This window comes from Lethenteron reissneri, chromosome 44 (assembly GCF_015708825.2).
Source record: "Lethenteron reissneri isolate LAM-NWPU_2019-01 chromosome 44, ASM1570882v1, whole genome shotgun sequence".
Lineage (NCBI taxonomy): Eukaryota > Metazoa > Chordata > Hyperoartia > Petromyzontiformes > Petromyzontidae > Lethenteron > Lethenteron reissneri.
The window spans coordinates 3,051,924-3,066,467 of record NC_083822.1 but is presented as its reverse complement, the minus strand read 5'-3'; the positions used below and the strand labels follow the sequence as shown (position 1 = coordinate 3,066,467).

Genomic DNA, 14,544 nt, shown 5'->3' with positions numbered 1-14,544 from the left:
AGCCACTCGCGGGTGCTGCATCATCCTCCTCTGTCGGTGGTGTGACGGCAGACGGGCGCTCAGTGTGCCGAGCCAAACGTTGACCTCAGCGTTGGATAATTCCGTTTGTGGATTGCAATTCATTGTTTTTGACCGAAAACGTGCAAGCGGTCGATCCAGCTACTATAAGCTATCGACCGTCCCATCAATAAAGGCTTCACTTTGTTTAAACACAATTTTTATTTATTAAATAACGCACGTATTATTTTATAACGTGATTAATTAATTTGCCATTCTTCATAGCGTGTGCACTTTTTTTGAGAACGTCACTGTCACCGAGGAGTGAGATTGTGGCAGTAGGATTGGGCGGCTTATAAATATACATTTTGATGGTGAAAAATCACATCGCAGAACAATGATTGATTCTTTCATTCATTATTCTTCGGTCAAAATTACCGAAGGCTACATGGCAACAATTACCTGCATGGCCTCACTCTCTCCTTACCCTACATGCCAGGGCTGTGATGTTAACACAGTCTTAATAATGTTACGCACACCTTTTGCTGGCTAACACCATACCTTGTGCTATGTAAACCAGACCACAGTAACACCTTTATGCGAGGCATCTCAGCTATTTCAAACCACTGCACTTTTCGTTTTTATTTTTGGCAAAGTCTAAACACACAGAATAATAAAACGTGGTATTGGTTACATTTTCACGAGCGTACAGTCTGCACGTATATATTTTACGTGGCAATGTAAATAAAATTGTATACCTACAATTGCAGTTCAACTATGCAATTGGGAGTTGCATTAATTTTACTCTAGCCCTTCCTGGCATCACTTGAAGGAAATGAAAAGTTACTGCAGAAACGAACACTTAATTTGTGAATGTTAATTGCTGTGGTGGATAACCTTCACATACAATCCTTGTTAGCATCCAAGAGCAAAGCAAACCACCGTCGATTTACAGCACGGAAATTTTCATTGTAATTTTTTTGCCACACTATTTAAACATTTTACATAATTTATTATGAACAATCATTTATTAAAAAATTGCAAGGTGTGTGCTCGTCAAGGTATATTCCGTTATTAAAGGATTATAATTAGACGAGACGCACACACACAGGCACGGTAGTATTAATACAAACTGTCAGTCTCATCCTTCTAAACCTCCACCATGTTATTGGGCACATGCATCAACATGTGAGAGGTGTTTGATTGTTTCAAATGCTTCTGTCATGTGTGATTTACGTTAATCATGTTTTATGGGATATACTTCATCCTTCAAATAGTCATTTCATTCAGTAACGCAGTTGAAACTGTGGTATCAGCATAATGTTTTTGAAGCATATATTATGCAAATATACTCACACATAAAGGTAAAGGTACAGGTCTGCAATTGATTGCTCACGCCACTGTATGTGTGAAGGACTTTCACTCGAGGCAGCTCTAGAGAGTCACTGTTGAGAGTTTTTGGCCTACTCTTCCACCCTGGCCAGATGTCTTGGAAGGGGTGGGGAGCACCCACACGTTACCCCACCACATGCGTCCTGCCAAATCGGCTCACCGCGGTGAAACGATTTACGCTGCTGGCTGGACAGAGGCAAGGAGGTTCAAGAAAGCAGAGTTTTCAACGGCCACGCTGGGAAGCTTCAACAACGCACACAAACACACACTCCATATACAAACAGCTCGTGGCCTTCTTGCAGTATGCAAAACCACCATTTCTAGAAGAAATGCATTGTGGTTTCTTCTCGTGTAAAGATTCGAATTGCTGCGCCGGTTTTCAGCGAACGATTGTGTCACCAATGACAAAGATTCCTCCGTGTAGCCTTAACAGACTGTTGGGGCAAGTGGCCGACCGTCTTTGTCTCCCCAATGACAATGTTTACACATCGGACCAGGTAGTAATTTGAGGCTGAGTCGACCTAGGAGAGGCCCATGATCAGTTTAGACAATCGCCACTGGTCTTGGCCGTGAGCGGGAATCGAACCCGGGTCGCTGGGTTCGTAGCGCAGCGCGTTAACCACAGCACCACCGCTGACACGCACACACAAATATCGAGAAATGCTATAGAGCTTTTTTTTCTTGGTCACGCTGTTTTTTTAGATAACGAGCGGTGATTCAGATGATGTCAACAAGAACTCTGGGTTTCCCTGAATTGCCCCTTTGCTCACGGCAGGGAGAGTGCACAGTGTTCCATCCAGCGGCTTAATTTCTTTTGGGAGAGGGGGGGGGATGTCTGCACAGTCTACAGCGTTCTAATGTGAGCTAAATAGTGGTCTATAAACGCTGGTTGTCCCACGTGGAATTACCCCGTTGATGAGCCAAATGCGATATATATTTAATTTTTTTAAACGAAACCACGCTGGTGTTATTTGAGTTAGGGCTTGTTTGCGATGATGTGGCAGGAGCACACGTTCTGCATTCTCGTCTTCTTCTTCTTCAAAAACAAACTTGTCTTGTGAGTTTGAAATGTGAGTCCTAGTCAGGCGTGCCAGTGGTGGGATTTTTTTCTCAAATACTTTTTTTAGTTATTAATTAATCTATTGACTTGTTTATTCGTAGCCATAACGCTTCATTTAAAGTTAAAACCTTATAGCAATAAATTACAAGTTCTATAGTTTAGGTTTCGCATTCGGTTTGTTTATAGCAACAATTTATTTTTGCAAAATATAGTACCCAGAGTATTATGTTGTTACCATGACAACATTAACAGTTATATAGGTTAACAAAATAGCGTTGAGAAACGCTTACTTCAATAAAAAAATAATATAAACCTTCAGCTTAGAGGTTTATTTGTTGTTTATAATAATTATGGGGTGAGTATTTGGCATGGAACAATGTATAAAACCGTAATTAATCTTTATGCGCATGATGCCATCGCTTGCTGGAATCAACTTTTTGGAGTCCTTTGCATCCTACGTCATGGATTCACTTGACCCCTGCAGCCCATCGAGTCACAACATTCACAACAATGACTTGATTCTTATAGCCAACATTGTTACATGCCTGGTGGGCACATGCTGAAACCCAGGGGGGGTAATGTCCAGGTCGTCCAAACCCCCCCACCCCAGCCACAAACCCCAACCTCAGCCATCGATGCCAACCGCCTAGAATCAGGCCCTGCTTAAACCTGCCTTAGCATGCACCGCATTGTTCTCCACCAAGTCACCGCATCACGCTACCTCGGTCGGTGCAGCGCGTGCCTCGCATAACGCCGGGCTTGCTGCCGTGTCGCCCCAGTGCACCTGCTGACGTTCGAGCGGGCCTTCATCTCGCGCTACTGCTGCTTGTCGGCGCTGCTCGACCTGGAGCTGCTGCTCTCGCAGCAGGCGCTGCGCGAGGCCTTCTCCGACGGGGAGCTCGTCGTGGCCAAGCAGCGTCACCAGGCCGTGCTGGACTTTGTGCAGGTCGCGTGCGCCGCCGTGAGATATTGGGGACGCGTGCAGGAAGGCCTGGGGGGACCCGTGGGCACTAGGGGGGCCGGCGGGGGACAGGTGACGGAGAGGGGGTCGACGAAGACGGACAGCAGGAATGTTGTACACAGTCAGCAGCCAAGTGTCACAGTAGTCATAGTGTCTGGCTGACAATCTGAAGGTTGCAACTTCAGATCTTGAATGGGGGTTGACGTAGCCAGTCATTTCTTTGGGGTTAGTACTGCTCCATAGGTTTTCGCGGTTGTGCGGTGTTTTTGGGTTGTACCACTTGTTGTTCAACTTGATGTTCCGCTCAACGTACTGGGAGATTCTTCAGTTCCTGACCATGCTTCGCTAATTCTTCTGTTCCTGAAGAAGCTCCCAGTACATGGAGCGAAACGCCGAACATCGTGCGGAGCATCACACACGCGGTGCAACCCGAAACCGCACCGGAGAGTTCTACTCCATCGATTCTATTTGTATTTTTGTTTCATTCGTTGCACAATGAGAGAATACCAACTTGCATTTGCAGGCAATACAATGAATTACAGAGCCGTCAAAAGGCACGTGTAAACAATCATTTGAAGTTAAAGGAACAGTTCAGCCCTCCAATTTCTTGCTCACGCTATTGCTGAGCAGACGGGCCTTCACTAGAGAGAGGCCCTATCGAGTGCGTTTGCTCCGTTGTCTTCCACGCTAGCTTGATGTCTTGAAAGAGGTCCCGCACTTTACCATACAACGTGAAACCTGCCGATCGAATAACTGTGGTGAAATCATTTACGCTGCTGGAGGTGACAGAGGCAGTAAGGGGGGTGGGGGGGGGGGGGGAACTTGCTTCATTGTTTCAACTTGCCCGCACACCAGGAGATCGATTCAAACCGGCGTCAGCTGGATCGCAAGTCCAGCGTGATAACCATTCATTACACCACCGTGGTAGCATCCTCTCCGTAAAAGTGCGCACGTTAAGTACACGTCGATCTGTAGGAGTGCGTGCGTGTACGCCGCTCCATCGCGTCCGCTCACTGCCATCCGCGACGGTGCTCTTCGCAGCAAGTGGACGAGGTCTGGAAGGAGAGCCGCTGGATCATGAACGTCCTGCAGCATGCGCGCTACAAGCAGCCGCCCAGCGGCGTCCCGATCCGCTGGCTCATCGGCACATCGGAGGAGGTGCTCATCCCCAAGCCCAACTCGACGTCGTCCAACATGGAGTACCTGCCCTCGCCGTCGCCCTCCCCGGACCTGCTGCGCCGCACCGCCTACAACGGTGACCTCGCCTCGCGTGTGCACAGCGCCACAGCCCGTCGCGCTCCCACCTCGCCCGTCTCGTTTTGGGGTTGTACGCCTTTTGCCGTCATCTGGTCCAACACCAATGGAGACTAGGCTCTAAGAAAAGCTGTCTCGGGTGTGGACCAAACAACTTCAAGGACAGTGCATATCATCAGAGTTTATTTTTGTTTGCATTTTGACTGCTTGTGTTGTGGTTATTACAAACATGATCCCTTGTATAAAGGTGTCAGTTTTTGTACCAGTTGAAAGGGTTAAAACCTATTACTATGGTCTGGTTTTGGTTTCAGCCCTGGGTTTGATATTGACTCACTCCTTCTCTGCAATTGGCAGGCCTGGGGAAAGTGGTTCCCTTTTTCAAAGCCCCCAGTTGCTGAGAACATGCTCCCTATTGCCCACCAGCAAACGGCACTTTTGAGGACATAGTTAGACAACGCAGCTAATACGTTGGTGATTTGAGCAACATTATACGAACTTGGGAAAGGAGCGCAGCAGAATAAAGGGGAAGCGTTGTGACCTGCAGTGTGTTGAGCGAGCATGTTGTTGTGAGCTGCGGTTTGATGGTTGAACACAAGAGGGATGAGACGAAAGTATCGGTCTGATCGGGCCTGGTGGAGGGCAGAAAGTGCTGGTGAGGTCCGTTGGCCTCAGTGGCTACGATGACATCTTGATCTGGATAGAAATAGAGAAACTCACCACTCTCTTAACGGCTGCCGACCGGGATGAGCACCATGGAGTGCTCACTCTCAGTATGCCGGCACCGCAATTGCATCGTTCTATACCGCATCGAGATTAACGCCCGCGCGTGTGAACCTTCGCCACGCGCCGCCAGACCTGCAGGGCACGTCGGACGAGGACGGCTTGTCCGAGGTCTTCCTCCCCACGGACAGCGACTACGAGTCGAGCTGCGCCCAGAGCCCCAAGGAGCTCGACTTGCTCTACACGGCCCCGGCGGCCCACGCGTCCACGCCAGACCGCGGCGGCGCGACACGGCGCGGCAACGACCTCGACGATGCCGCGCCCGACGTCCTCCAGGCGCACGACGTTCGGCGGGCCGACGCCGCCGCCGCTGCCGAGGGCGGGGGCGGCTCGCGGGCCCGCGACCTGGAGGGGCTGTTCGGCTGCATGAACCTCGACGGCCCCGAAGCGGCGGCCGACGCGGACGCGGCCCGGGGCCGCCGCTGCCCGCGTCAACGCGGCGCCGCCGAGCGCCGGGACGGCGCCGCGGGAGACGGCCCGCAGGCCGCCTTCAGGGGCCCGTGCTACCTGGAGCAGGAGGCGGAATGGAGGAGCGTCGTGTTCGCGCAGAGCCGCGCGGAGGACACGGAGCTCATCGCCGCCTTCCACGCGGCTCGGGAAAACAAGCGGGTAATGCGGCTGGACTGCGTCGATGCTCCGGAGGACGAGAGGGCGGACGGTGACGGGACGTCGGCGCCGTCCACCTCGGCGGGGCAAGCGCGCGGCGGCGACACCGACGACGACGACGGCGGTCGGAAAGTGTGCGAGCGGCTAGGAGAAGCCGAGGCCTGCGACGCGGAGACGGAGGAGGGGATGGAATACTTCCCACGGACCGAGGCGGCCGTCCTGCAAAGGGTCTCCTTCCAGCTTCCCTCGGAATTTACCGTCGAAGACTCCGTCGAGGCAAGTTTGTTTGCACAACGTGTTTTTGTTTTCGTACTTATTTAGATAATCATCAACCCCACTTTGAACGTGCGATATGTATGTAGGTACAATAAAAATACTCACCATATTCATCGTTAACACTGCTTGCCCACCACTGCTAGTGAGGTGTTGTTTTCTATGTTTGTATAACGAGGCCGGTGTATTGATTTGCGTGTATGGGGACGGGCTCTATAAACGTCTACACGCCACATTGTGGGGATGATTTTCCGTTTTCAACATTTAGGGTTTTTAAGGACATTTTCTGATTTTTTTGGGGGTGGATTTTCAATTACTTTTTTACGTCGCTTACATATCGTGATAATGTAAGCATGTTCGTGCTAACAGGAGTGGCGTCAACTGTTGCCACGTTACATCGCTTTTGATGGGACAAGCATGGCCGCGATGTGACGTTAATGGCATTACTTCCTGTGCCGTCTTATTTTCCTTTCAATCACATTTTTTGGTTTTATTTTACCAGATCTTCTGAAATGTCTAATCTGGCCAGAATTGTCGGTTGTTTTGGATGATATTTCATTCCAATCGGGGTTTCATACGTAAAAGTATGCTGTAGGCATGTGCTCCCAATTTTTGGATATGGTAGCAAAACATCACATCACCTCACATGTTACACACCTTTTTCTACCCAACGTTGTACCATGTGGCATTGGGTGATGTCACTTTTGTGAGCATGAACGCATGTTACATTATTACATTTTGTAGAATATTCCAAAATCTGAAAATCCCCAAAAAGACACAAAATTGCCCACCCAAACCGCTAAATACCGTTTATTTTTTAATCGGAAACCCATTCCTTGCACATCGCATCCATGCGTGCGTACGACGAGGCTGGACGCACGTTAATTTTGCGCGAGCGAAAAGTTGTCCTTCAAAGAGGGCGCCACGCAGTCTCAATGTCTCCGCCCTCGAGTCACAGTGACGTGTCCACCCCGCGCCCGCAGATACCCGTGACGAGCACGTGCACCGCCAAGGACATCGTGCGGCGAGCGCTGCAAAAGCTTGAGGAGCTCGCGAGCGGGGAGTCCCAGGAGCCTCTGCCGCCAGGCTTCCTGGAGGAGCACGTGGAGCACTTTAGCCTCGTGGCGACGATGGGCGCCGAGGAAGCGTTGTGGCTGCAGGAGCACTGCTGCCCTCTGTCCCTGGCTCACCCGTGGGACTCGGCTACCCTGTGTGTCAGCATCAAGCCAGACTCGCCACTCTCGTATCTGGAGGAAATCACCACGAAAGTTTGATGGTGGTTTTTATTTATTTTTTAAAGCACACAGTGGGTCGGCCCAGTCTCGGCTGTGATTCGTGTGTTTTGTTCATAAAACGAATGTCTAACGATTAAGATAAAAAAAAACGTGCAAAAAAATGTTAGATATATAGAAATAAATGCGTTAAGACACAAATCATGAAATAAGCCTCATGCATGTACTTATTATTTATCACGATGTTTAGAAGTGAAGGAAACTTTATTTTGATTGACTACCTACCTACACAATGCAAGTTTTTTTTTATCCCCCACAACGATTGTATTTGTGTTTGCTTAGCACCACTAGGAACAAAAACATATACCCGTGGTCACGTATTGTTTTTATTTTCTTTGGTAAGAATGATCCCTAAAATGGCCCATAAAAAAGAAATATATATATATAGGATTTATATTTTGTATTTATTGTTGAGCAGGTTGATTGAAACTTGTAATGTTTGGAGTATTTGTATGAACTCTGACACTGACAACCGGCAGCTTCGTGCGATATAATATGAAGGAGACGTAAGCTTTTTGATTTATCAAACGGATATAGTTTTTTTTGTGTGAATATTTAACAAATATATTAATTTAAAATGCATACGGTTTTAATTTAACGTATTGAGTCTCTGGCAAGGCTGTGTCATGTAACAAATGTCATTTATCAGGGCAATCCTCATTTTGTGAGTATAAAGCAACTCACATATGAGAGTAAGATTTGTATTCGTGGATATTCCTTGGCTATAAAACACATTGTTTTAAAAGGCAAATCCATTCTGTGTGTACCTTCCCAACAGTTTTAATTTATGAAAGGAGTGTTTCCCCGAATCTTCTTCATCGCAAACTCTGCCCGGGCTAATGGGGACCTTTGCTGTCCCGGTGTGATTACGCTGATGTGTATCACAGGATCTCCGAATCCACATTACCAAAAACAATCAACAATATTCATGTGACGAAGGCTATTAGCCCACAACCAGCGTTCATTTTGTCCATGAGATTTGTGATTAATATTTGTCAATGAGGGCAGGGAGTGGATGAAACCCATTCGGCGTGACAATGCCTACAACTTCCCAACAAAGACTTATTAAGTGTGACCCGCTGTGATGAGACATTGTTCACGAAATTCTGACTAAATCAACATTTAACAACTTAAGAGTGGGGACGACATTATTCACTGCTTTCGTGCACGCGACCAAGAGCCGCGTGACTCCAAATGAGATCCACAAAAACGAGACTCGACTAAAATCCGACAGGTTGCCATCAACTCAAACTTCAGACTATGACGCGGATTAAAACGACGACTAAAATCACCGCCGGCCCCCCCCCCCACCCCCCCACCCCCCCATGCGAGTCGAGAAGAACGGCGGCACTCGAACGGAGGCCGTGGCCCGCCCGCGCGCGCGCCCGCTCGTGCGCGTGGCCACGCCACTGTCGTCGATTTTTGCTTTTACGGGGCAGCTGAGGTTTCCTGGAAGTTACCCGTGAAAACCACCAGATGCTTGCGGTCACGATGTGCCGGATCGGCTTTCACGAGGGACGCGGGCGCGCACGCAGAGGCCCTAATGAGAGCGGCGCAAGCAGTGGCAGCAGCGGCGGCAGCTTGCCGGGTTGGGCTTCTTTGCCGCACGGCTGGACGCGGTGGCCGCTTGTCGTAGCAGCAGCAGCAGCCGGCAGCAGAGAGAGGCAGCAGAGAGAGGCAGCAACAGGTGCGGAGTGCGCACTGCAGCAGCAGCAGCAGGGCGGTCACACGATCCGTCCCTGTGGCCAGATGCTGGCCCCTTAGTAACCCGCTCCTTCCTGTGTCACCAGGAGGGGCACGGGGGGGGGGGGGGTTGGGAGGGGTAAGAAACGAATTTTCGTAATGAATGCAACGCTTTGTCGTATGCACACTGCTGCATGTCTCCAAATATTTGGATTATCTCAACATGTTTCCGATGGCCTTTGCTTGCAGCTGACGACAATAAATAGTTGCACGACGGTCACCCAGTGCAAGTTCTCAAGGCAGTTAAAGGTGTTCTGAGTTTACCGCAAGAGGATGTGAGAACACACCATTGTGTTTGTCATTCCGCTGCTGTATGAGAGCCTCCCGGTGCTGCTGGAGTCATATGACGGTTATTCGGGCCATACCTCGCCACGAGGGTCAGTGCAGGTCGGTGAATGCGGGCAGTACGAGGTGTTAAACGCACAGTTACCACGCAACAATGGATTTTACCTAAGTAACCTAACCCTCCGCTGACAACGTAGCCCCCCGCTATGCACACACACACACACCACATATATATTGTACATGTGAAAGTTTTACATCCACTTCATGGCCAGTATAACGCCATTGCGCTTGTTTTATTTTGACTCCGCGTTCCTGCGAAATGCTCATCTCTCTCGTGTGCAACGGGACGATTGCAATTTTCTTGCACTCCAAAAATGAATGTTTCCCCATGCTCCCTGTCCACCCCTTCCCTCCCTCCTCCTCCTCCTCTCTGTCATTTCCTACTGTTTGTGATTGTATCGAGTCAGAGAGTTCTCAGACAAAAACAATCCTCTGTTGCGAACCAAATTTCTAAAATTCCACGTTGTGTCCCACAAGTCGTGCCAAGCTTGTGCACATGTACAGAGTGGGGGTTGTATAACCCAAACATTCGTCACACTCGCCAGTTGTCTCATTCTCATGGTCAATTATTCCATTCATAAAATACGTTTAGGTTATTGCGTACGGAATATCAAAATATTTACGGGAAGGAATGTCTCGGGATAATGTGTTTTTCTCTCTCTTCTCGACTGAGTTGGTCAACGTTGACTGCGAACCCTTCGTTTTGTTTCTAGTTCATAAATAAAGAGTGCGGTGCGGTCATTGTCACTCACCAATGGATCAGTCATATGCTGCGTATGTAATGTGTGCAGTATACATTGTGTACGTAAGAGATAAATGTGTGTCTGTGTGTGTATACAAAGACAAAGATCCCCCGTGTAGCCTTTAACAGACTGTTGAGGCAAGTGCTGTTAGCGAGCACCTATGAAGGCCGGCACGACACACGAGGGGGTGGGTGACCAGCACCACGCTCGGCCGCCTTCGTCTCCCTCGTGGCGATGTTACACATCGCACCAGGTCCTCATTTATGGCTGAGTCGACCTAGGGGATGCCCAGGACTGGATCAGATAATTGTCACTGGTGTTGACCGTGAGCGGGAATTGAACCCTGGTGGCCGGGTTAGTTGCGCAACGCGCTAACCGCTACACTACCGCTGTATACAGGCACACACACACATTAAGTTTACGTAATGTCTACTTTCTACATGCTTGTATTTATTCCATCTTTAGTGTTGAACCAAGGAAAATAATGCAATCACAAATAATTCCAAACGAATAAAAAAAACGCGTTCGTTAATAAAATATCTAGGGCTATTAAATAACAAACACAAAATATATATATATATACAAATGACTCATCTGCAATAGATATGTAGCCGTTGCAGGTGGCTTTATTCAGGGTAATGTTATTTATTATTTTATTATATAATTTTCCCCCCCAGCAAATCTTGAACACTGGTTCGTTTTTGTTGTTGTTGTTGTCGCCGTGCAGCTGTGCAAGACAAGCGAAGAGAACACACAATGGAAAAGCTGCACTGCCCAACTTGCAAATTCCGTCGTGCTGTGTGTGTGGCTCTGATGCATTTGCGGGTTTGTGCCGCGTGCTCATCAGCGCGATGTCCATCGTGTCGGGGCTTCGAGCAGTCACGCAGCGCGAACCACCCCCAACAACCGCATCGGGCACGATCGCTTTTGAACACCTTGTACGCTGGCACCCGTAGACGCTTGAATGTTCAGCACGTTTCCCTGAAGGTCGCGTGGACTCACAAAGCGCGTGTCGACGATATCTGTACATTTTCTGCACTTGCCCGACCACCTCTATTCTGATGACATTTGCATTTGATAGATCATCTACAATGGTTTTGTGTGCGCCATGGCACGTGGTAGTGGGTACGCAGTGAATTGTCGTAATGATGGGGCTTTTACTTGCACTGCATGAGAGCACATAGGCTGGGACCTTACGTGGGGGTTTAATACAGATTAACGGTATTTTTGGAGAAACCTGAATTGACTGTCGATTACGGAATGGGATTTCAATCGCTTACGTGCTCCGAAAATGGTTTTTAATAAATATTTTAAAATGTTCGAGGAGCCGGTCTCCCGTAACGAGCAGGGTAACGCTGACACAAAGGTCTCTTTAATATCGCAATGAATGGATCATTCATCATTGGTAAATATATACCGTTAAATGCAGCATGCAGTTTCATAAAGTTAGTTTCGAGCTAATAATATAATTAATTTTTGTAAAGTATGTAAAGCTGTAGACAGTTTATCATACACGTGCTTTGACTGCTTTATTTATGTTGTAAGAATGAAAACATTTTAAAAGAATTTCATTTGGCAAAAAAATTGCCCCGAGTCTACGAAACAGCTTTGAACTGTATTATTGACGTATGTGCGGGTGTGTGTGTGCCCGGGCATTTTATTATTTTCTTGCAATATTTATAACATAGACGATGTGTTATTATAGTATTATTTAAACGCTTTCGTGTTGCGATGAATAAATTGTATAGCTCAACGCAAACACAAAAAAATGTCCCAATATGTGCGGTGCACCTACACGTGAGAGACTGCAGAAAAGCCACGTGCTCAGAAACTCGTAAATGTATCAACACCCAATAAATTATATGAATAATAATTTCAACGTATAGCATGATGCGCAACAACTCTTGAATGCTTCAAATATTTAAACTGTTTTGACTTGACTCTGAAGATGTCTCCCTGCCTGTTTGGTTAGTTACTGGTATCTGATGTTAGTTAATGCTTTTGCAGTGATGTCATTAACATTTGTTTTTTTAAAGACAGAAACAGTTGTCTGACAAGGGCTCACAGAAAGAAAAGAAAAAAAAAACAGGGAGCTTGCTGTGGACGGAGCCATTAAATTTTTTTGTTAAATGAATTCTCGACGAGGTGTTAGTTTGTATTGTTTTTCATCTCCGTTTCGTTTATTTCCAACTTGACACGTTGCATCGCGTCTCTATCTGTTCGTCGGTCATATTTAGCAGTCGTGGTCCAACCCATGCGGCGTACCGCGCTAGCTTTTCAAATTACGGTGACCACATGGCTTGGTTTCCAAAACAAAAATACCTAACCAGTCGACTATGCAATTTAGCGTGCATGCAATATATAAACGAAACATATCCGAACAAAAAAAAGACGTCAAATACCGCCGAGTTTTATTTCTTCATCAATTGCTTTTTTTTAAAGGGGACAGCCCATTGAATGGGACCCTTTTCTGGTGACCAGGAACCACATCGGTTCCGACAAGGCTCACTTTGTCCCCAGATGCTTAGTCGATTGCGAATGCAAACCTCCTCCTGGCCAAACCCCTGCGTTAACTTTGGCTTTCCCTCCACCTATGACCTCTCTCCAGTGTTACATTGTTTTCAAATGTTATTGCCCATTGTGTTTTTTTTCTTCATATTATAATTATTCGCAGAGGATACTGCTTAGATTGTAGAAGTAGCATGACCTCACCCCCCACGCTCCCCCCCCGATCATGAGATCGCACGTTCAAATTCCAGCCATGGTCGAGTCAACCCCAACCCCATCGTAACTCCGGCATCAGGAGAGTGCATACCATTCGGTGAACATCCACTTGGTGAGAACTCAACAATGTTTATTGGAGACAACTCGTCCCTGCCATAAGAACGTGGACGTTCACACCGCGAGTTCAACAGCAGTGCTGAAATCGAGCAGTCCCCAGTGCCCATTTAATAAATCAGGAACGATATTTTTCCCTTTTCTCGCATATTTTTCAGATGCATATTTGCGTTTTCCCCTACGGTATCGTTCCGTTATGATGGTATTTTCTCACCATGTACAGATTTGATTCTGGTACAGGGATTCTGCGGCGGTGTGTGTGTCAGTACGTGAACGACAACGTGCTGGAGGCGATCAGTTCGGGCTCGCGGCGTAGCGGTCCAAACAATGAGCAGGGGTCTTAAATCCCCCCACCCCCTTTGTCTATCACACACTACAAATGGCTACATCACAGTTATTTGACCGGCAGGTTGTGTCCGGTAGGGTAAAGTGTGAGTACTCACGCCACTTCAAACAAATGCCTTGCCAGCATGGAAGAAGAGGACCAAGATACTCCACAGAGGGTGCTCTCTGGAGCTCTCTCTCTGGTGGAGGCCCCTTCGACAGCAGCAGTGGCACAAGCCACGACGGTCAAAGGCGGAGCCAGGATTTTCAGGTAGGGGGGGGGGGCAACCCCTCCAGCAATGAAAAATGATAGAGGAGTTGTTAGTAAGGACTTGTCCCTTGCTTTTTATTCGACGCGTGTGCGGCAATGGTGCAGCCAACGATCGAGGGTCGAAATCGAACCGCGTGGTGTGATCGGCATCGCGCTCGCTGAAGGTGTTTGCCTTCAGGGAAGTCGTGTGCTGTCCACGCAACTGCGCACAATTCTGTGCGTCACTTATAACTGCTTTGCCGTTACTTATTGTCAATTATGGACTCAGACTATTGTCCTATCATCTCATAGAGTCCCTGGTACTTAATAATCTATATATATAAAATCGTTCATGTCTGTCTGTCTGTGTGTGTGTGTGTGGACTTTGGCCCATACGCACTTTCATTGGACGGCGGTTGCCCCTGGCAACGGCTAGCCACGCCTTCGCCGCTTTCATTGGACCTGGCAACGGCTAGCCACGCCTTCGCCAAGGGCTGCAGTTTCATTGGACGGCGGTTGCCCCTGCCAACGGCTAGCCACGCCTTCGCCACTTTCATAAGCTCCGTATTTAATTAAATAATAGCCATTACACAGTATTGTTGGAGCGCTAGGGGGGGGGGAAGGAACGCCACCCGTACCCTGCCTCTTCCAAGCCGACAATTTTAGGCGAGGCCGCAGGCTTTGCA

At 48.1% G+C, this 14,544-nt stretch overlaps 1 protein-coding gene across 7 annotated transcripts in view; it reads left to right on the top strand.

Moving 5' to 3' along the window:
- LOC133353469 (ankyrin repeat and fibronectin type-III domain-containing protein 1-like) overlaps positions 1–12,545 on the top strand; it is a 289,388-nt gene extending 276,843 nt beyond the window's left edge. For all 7 annotated transcript variants that reach the window (XM_061569738.1, XM_061569737.1, XM_061569736.1 and 4 more), the window contains 4 exons: positions 3,229–3,395; positions 4,452–4,665; positions 5,518–6,326; positions 7,307–12,545. In XM_061569738.1, coding sequence (XP_061425722.1) covers positions 3,229–3,395; positions 4,452–4,665; positions 5,518–6,326; positions 7,307–7,597 — 1,481 coding nt within the window. In that variant the 3' untranslated portion in view covers positions 7,598–12,545. The remainder of the gene's footprint in view (positions 1–3,228; positions 3,396–4,451; positions 4,666–5,517; positions 6,327–7,306) is intronic.
- The last annotated feature ends 1,999 nt before the right edge of the window (positions 12,546–14,544 follow it).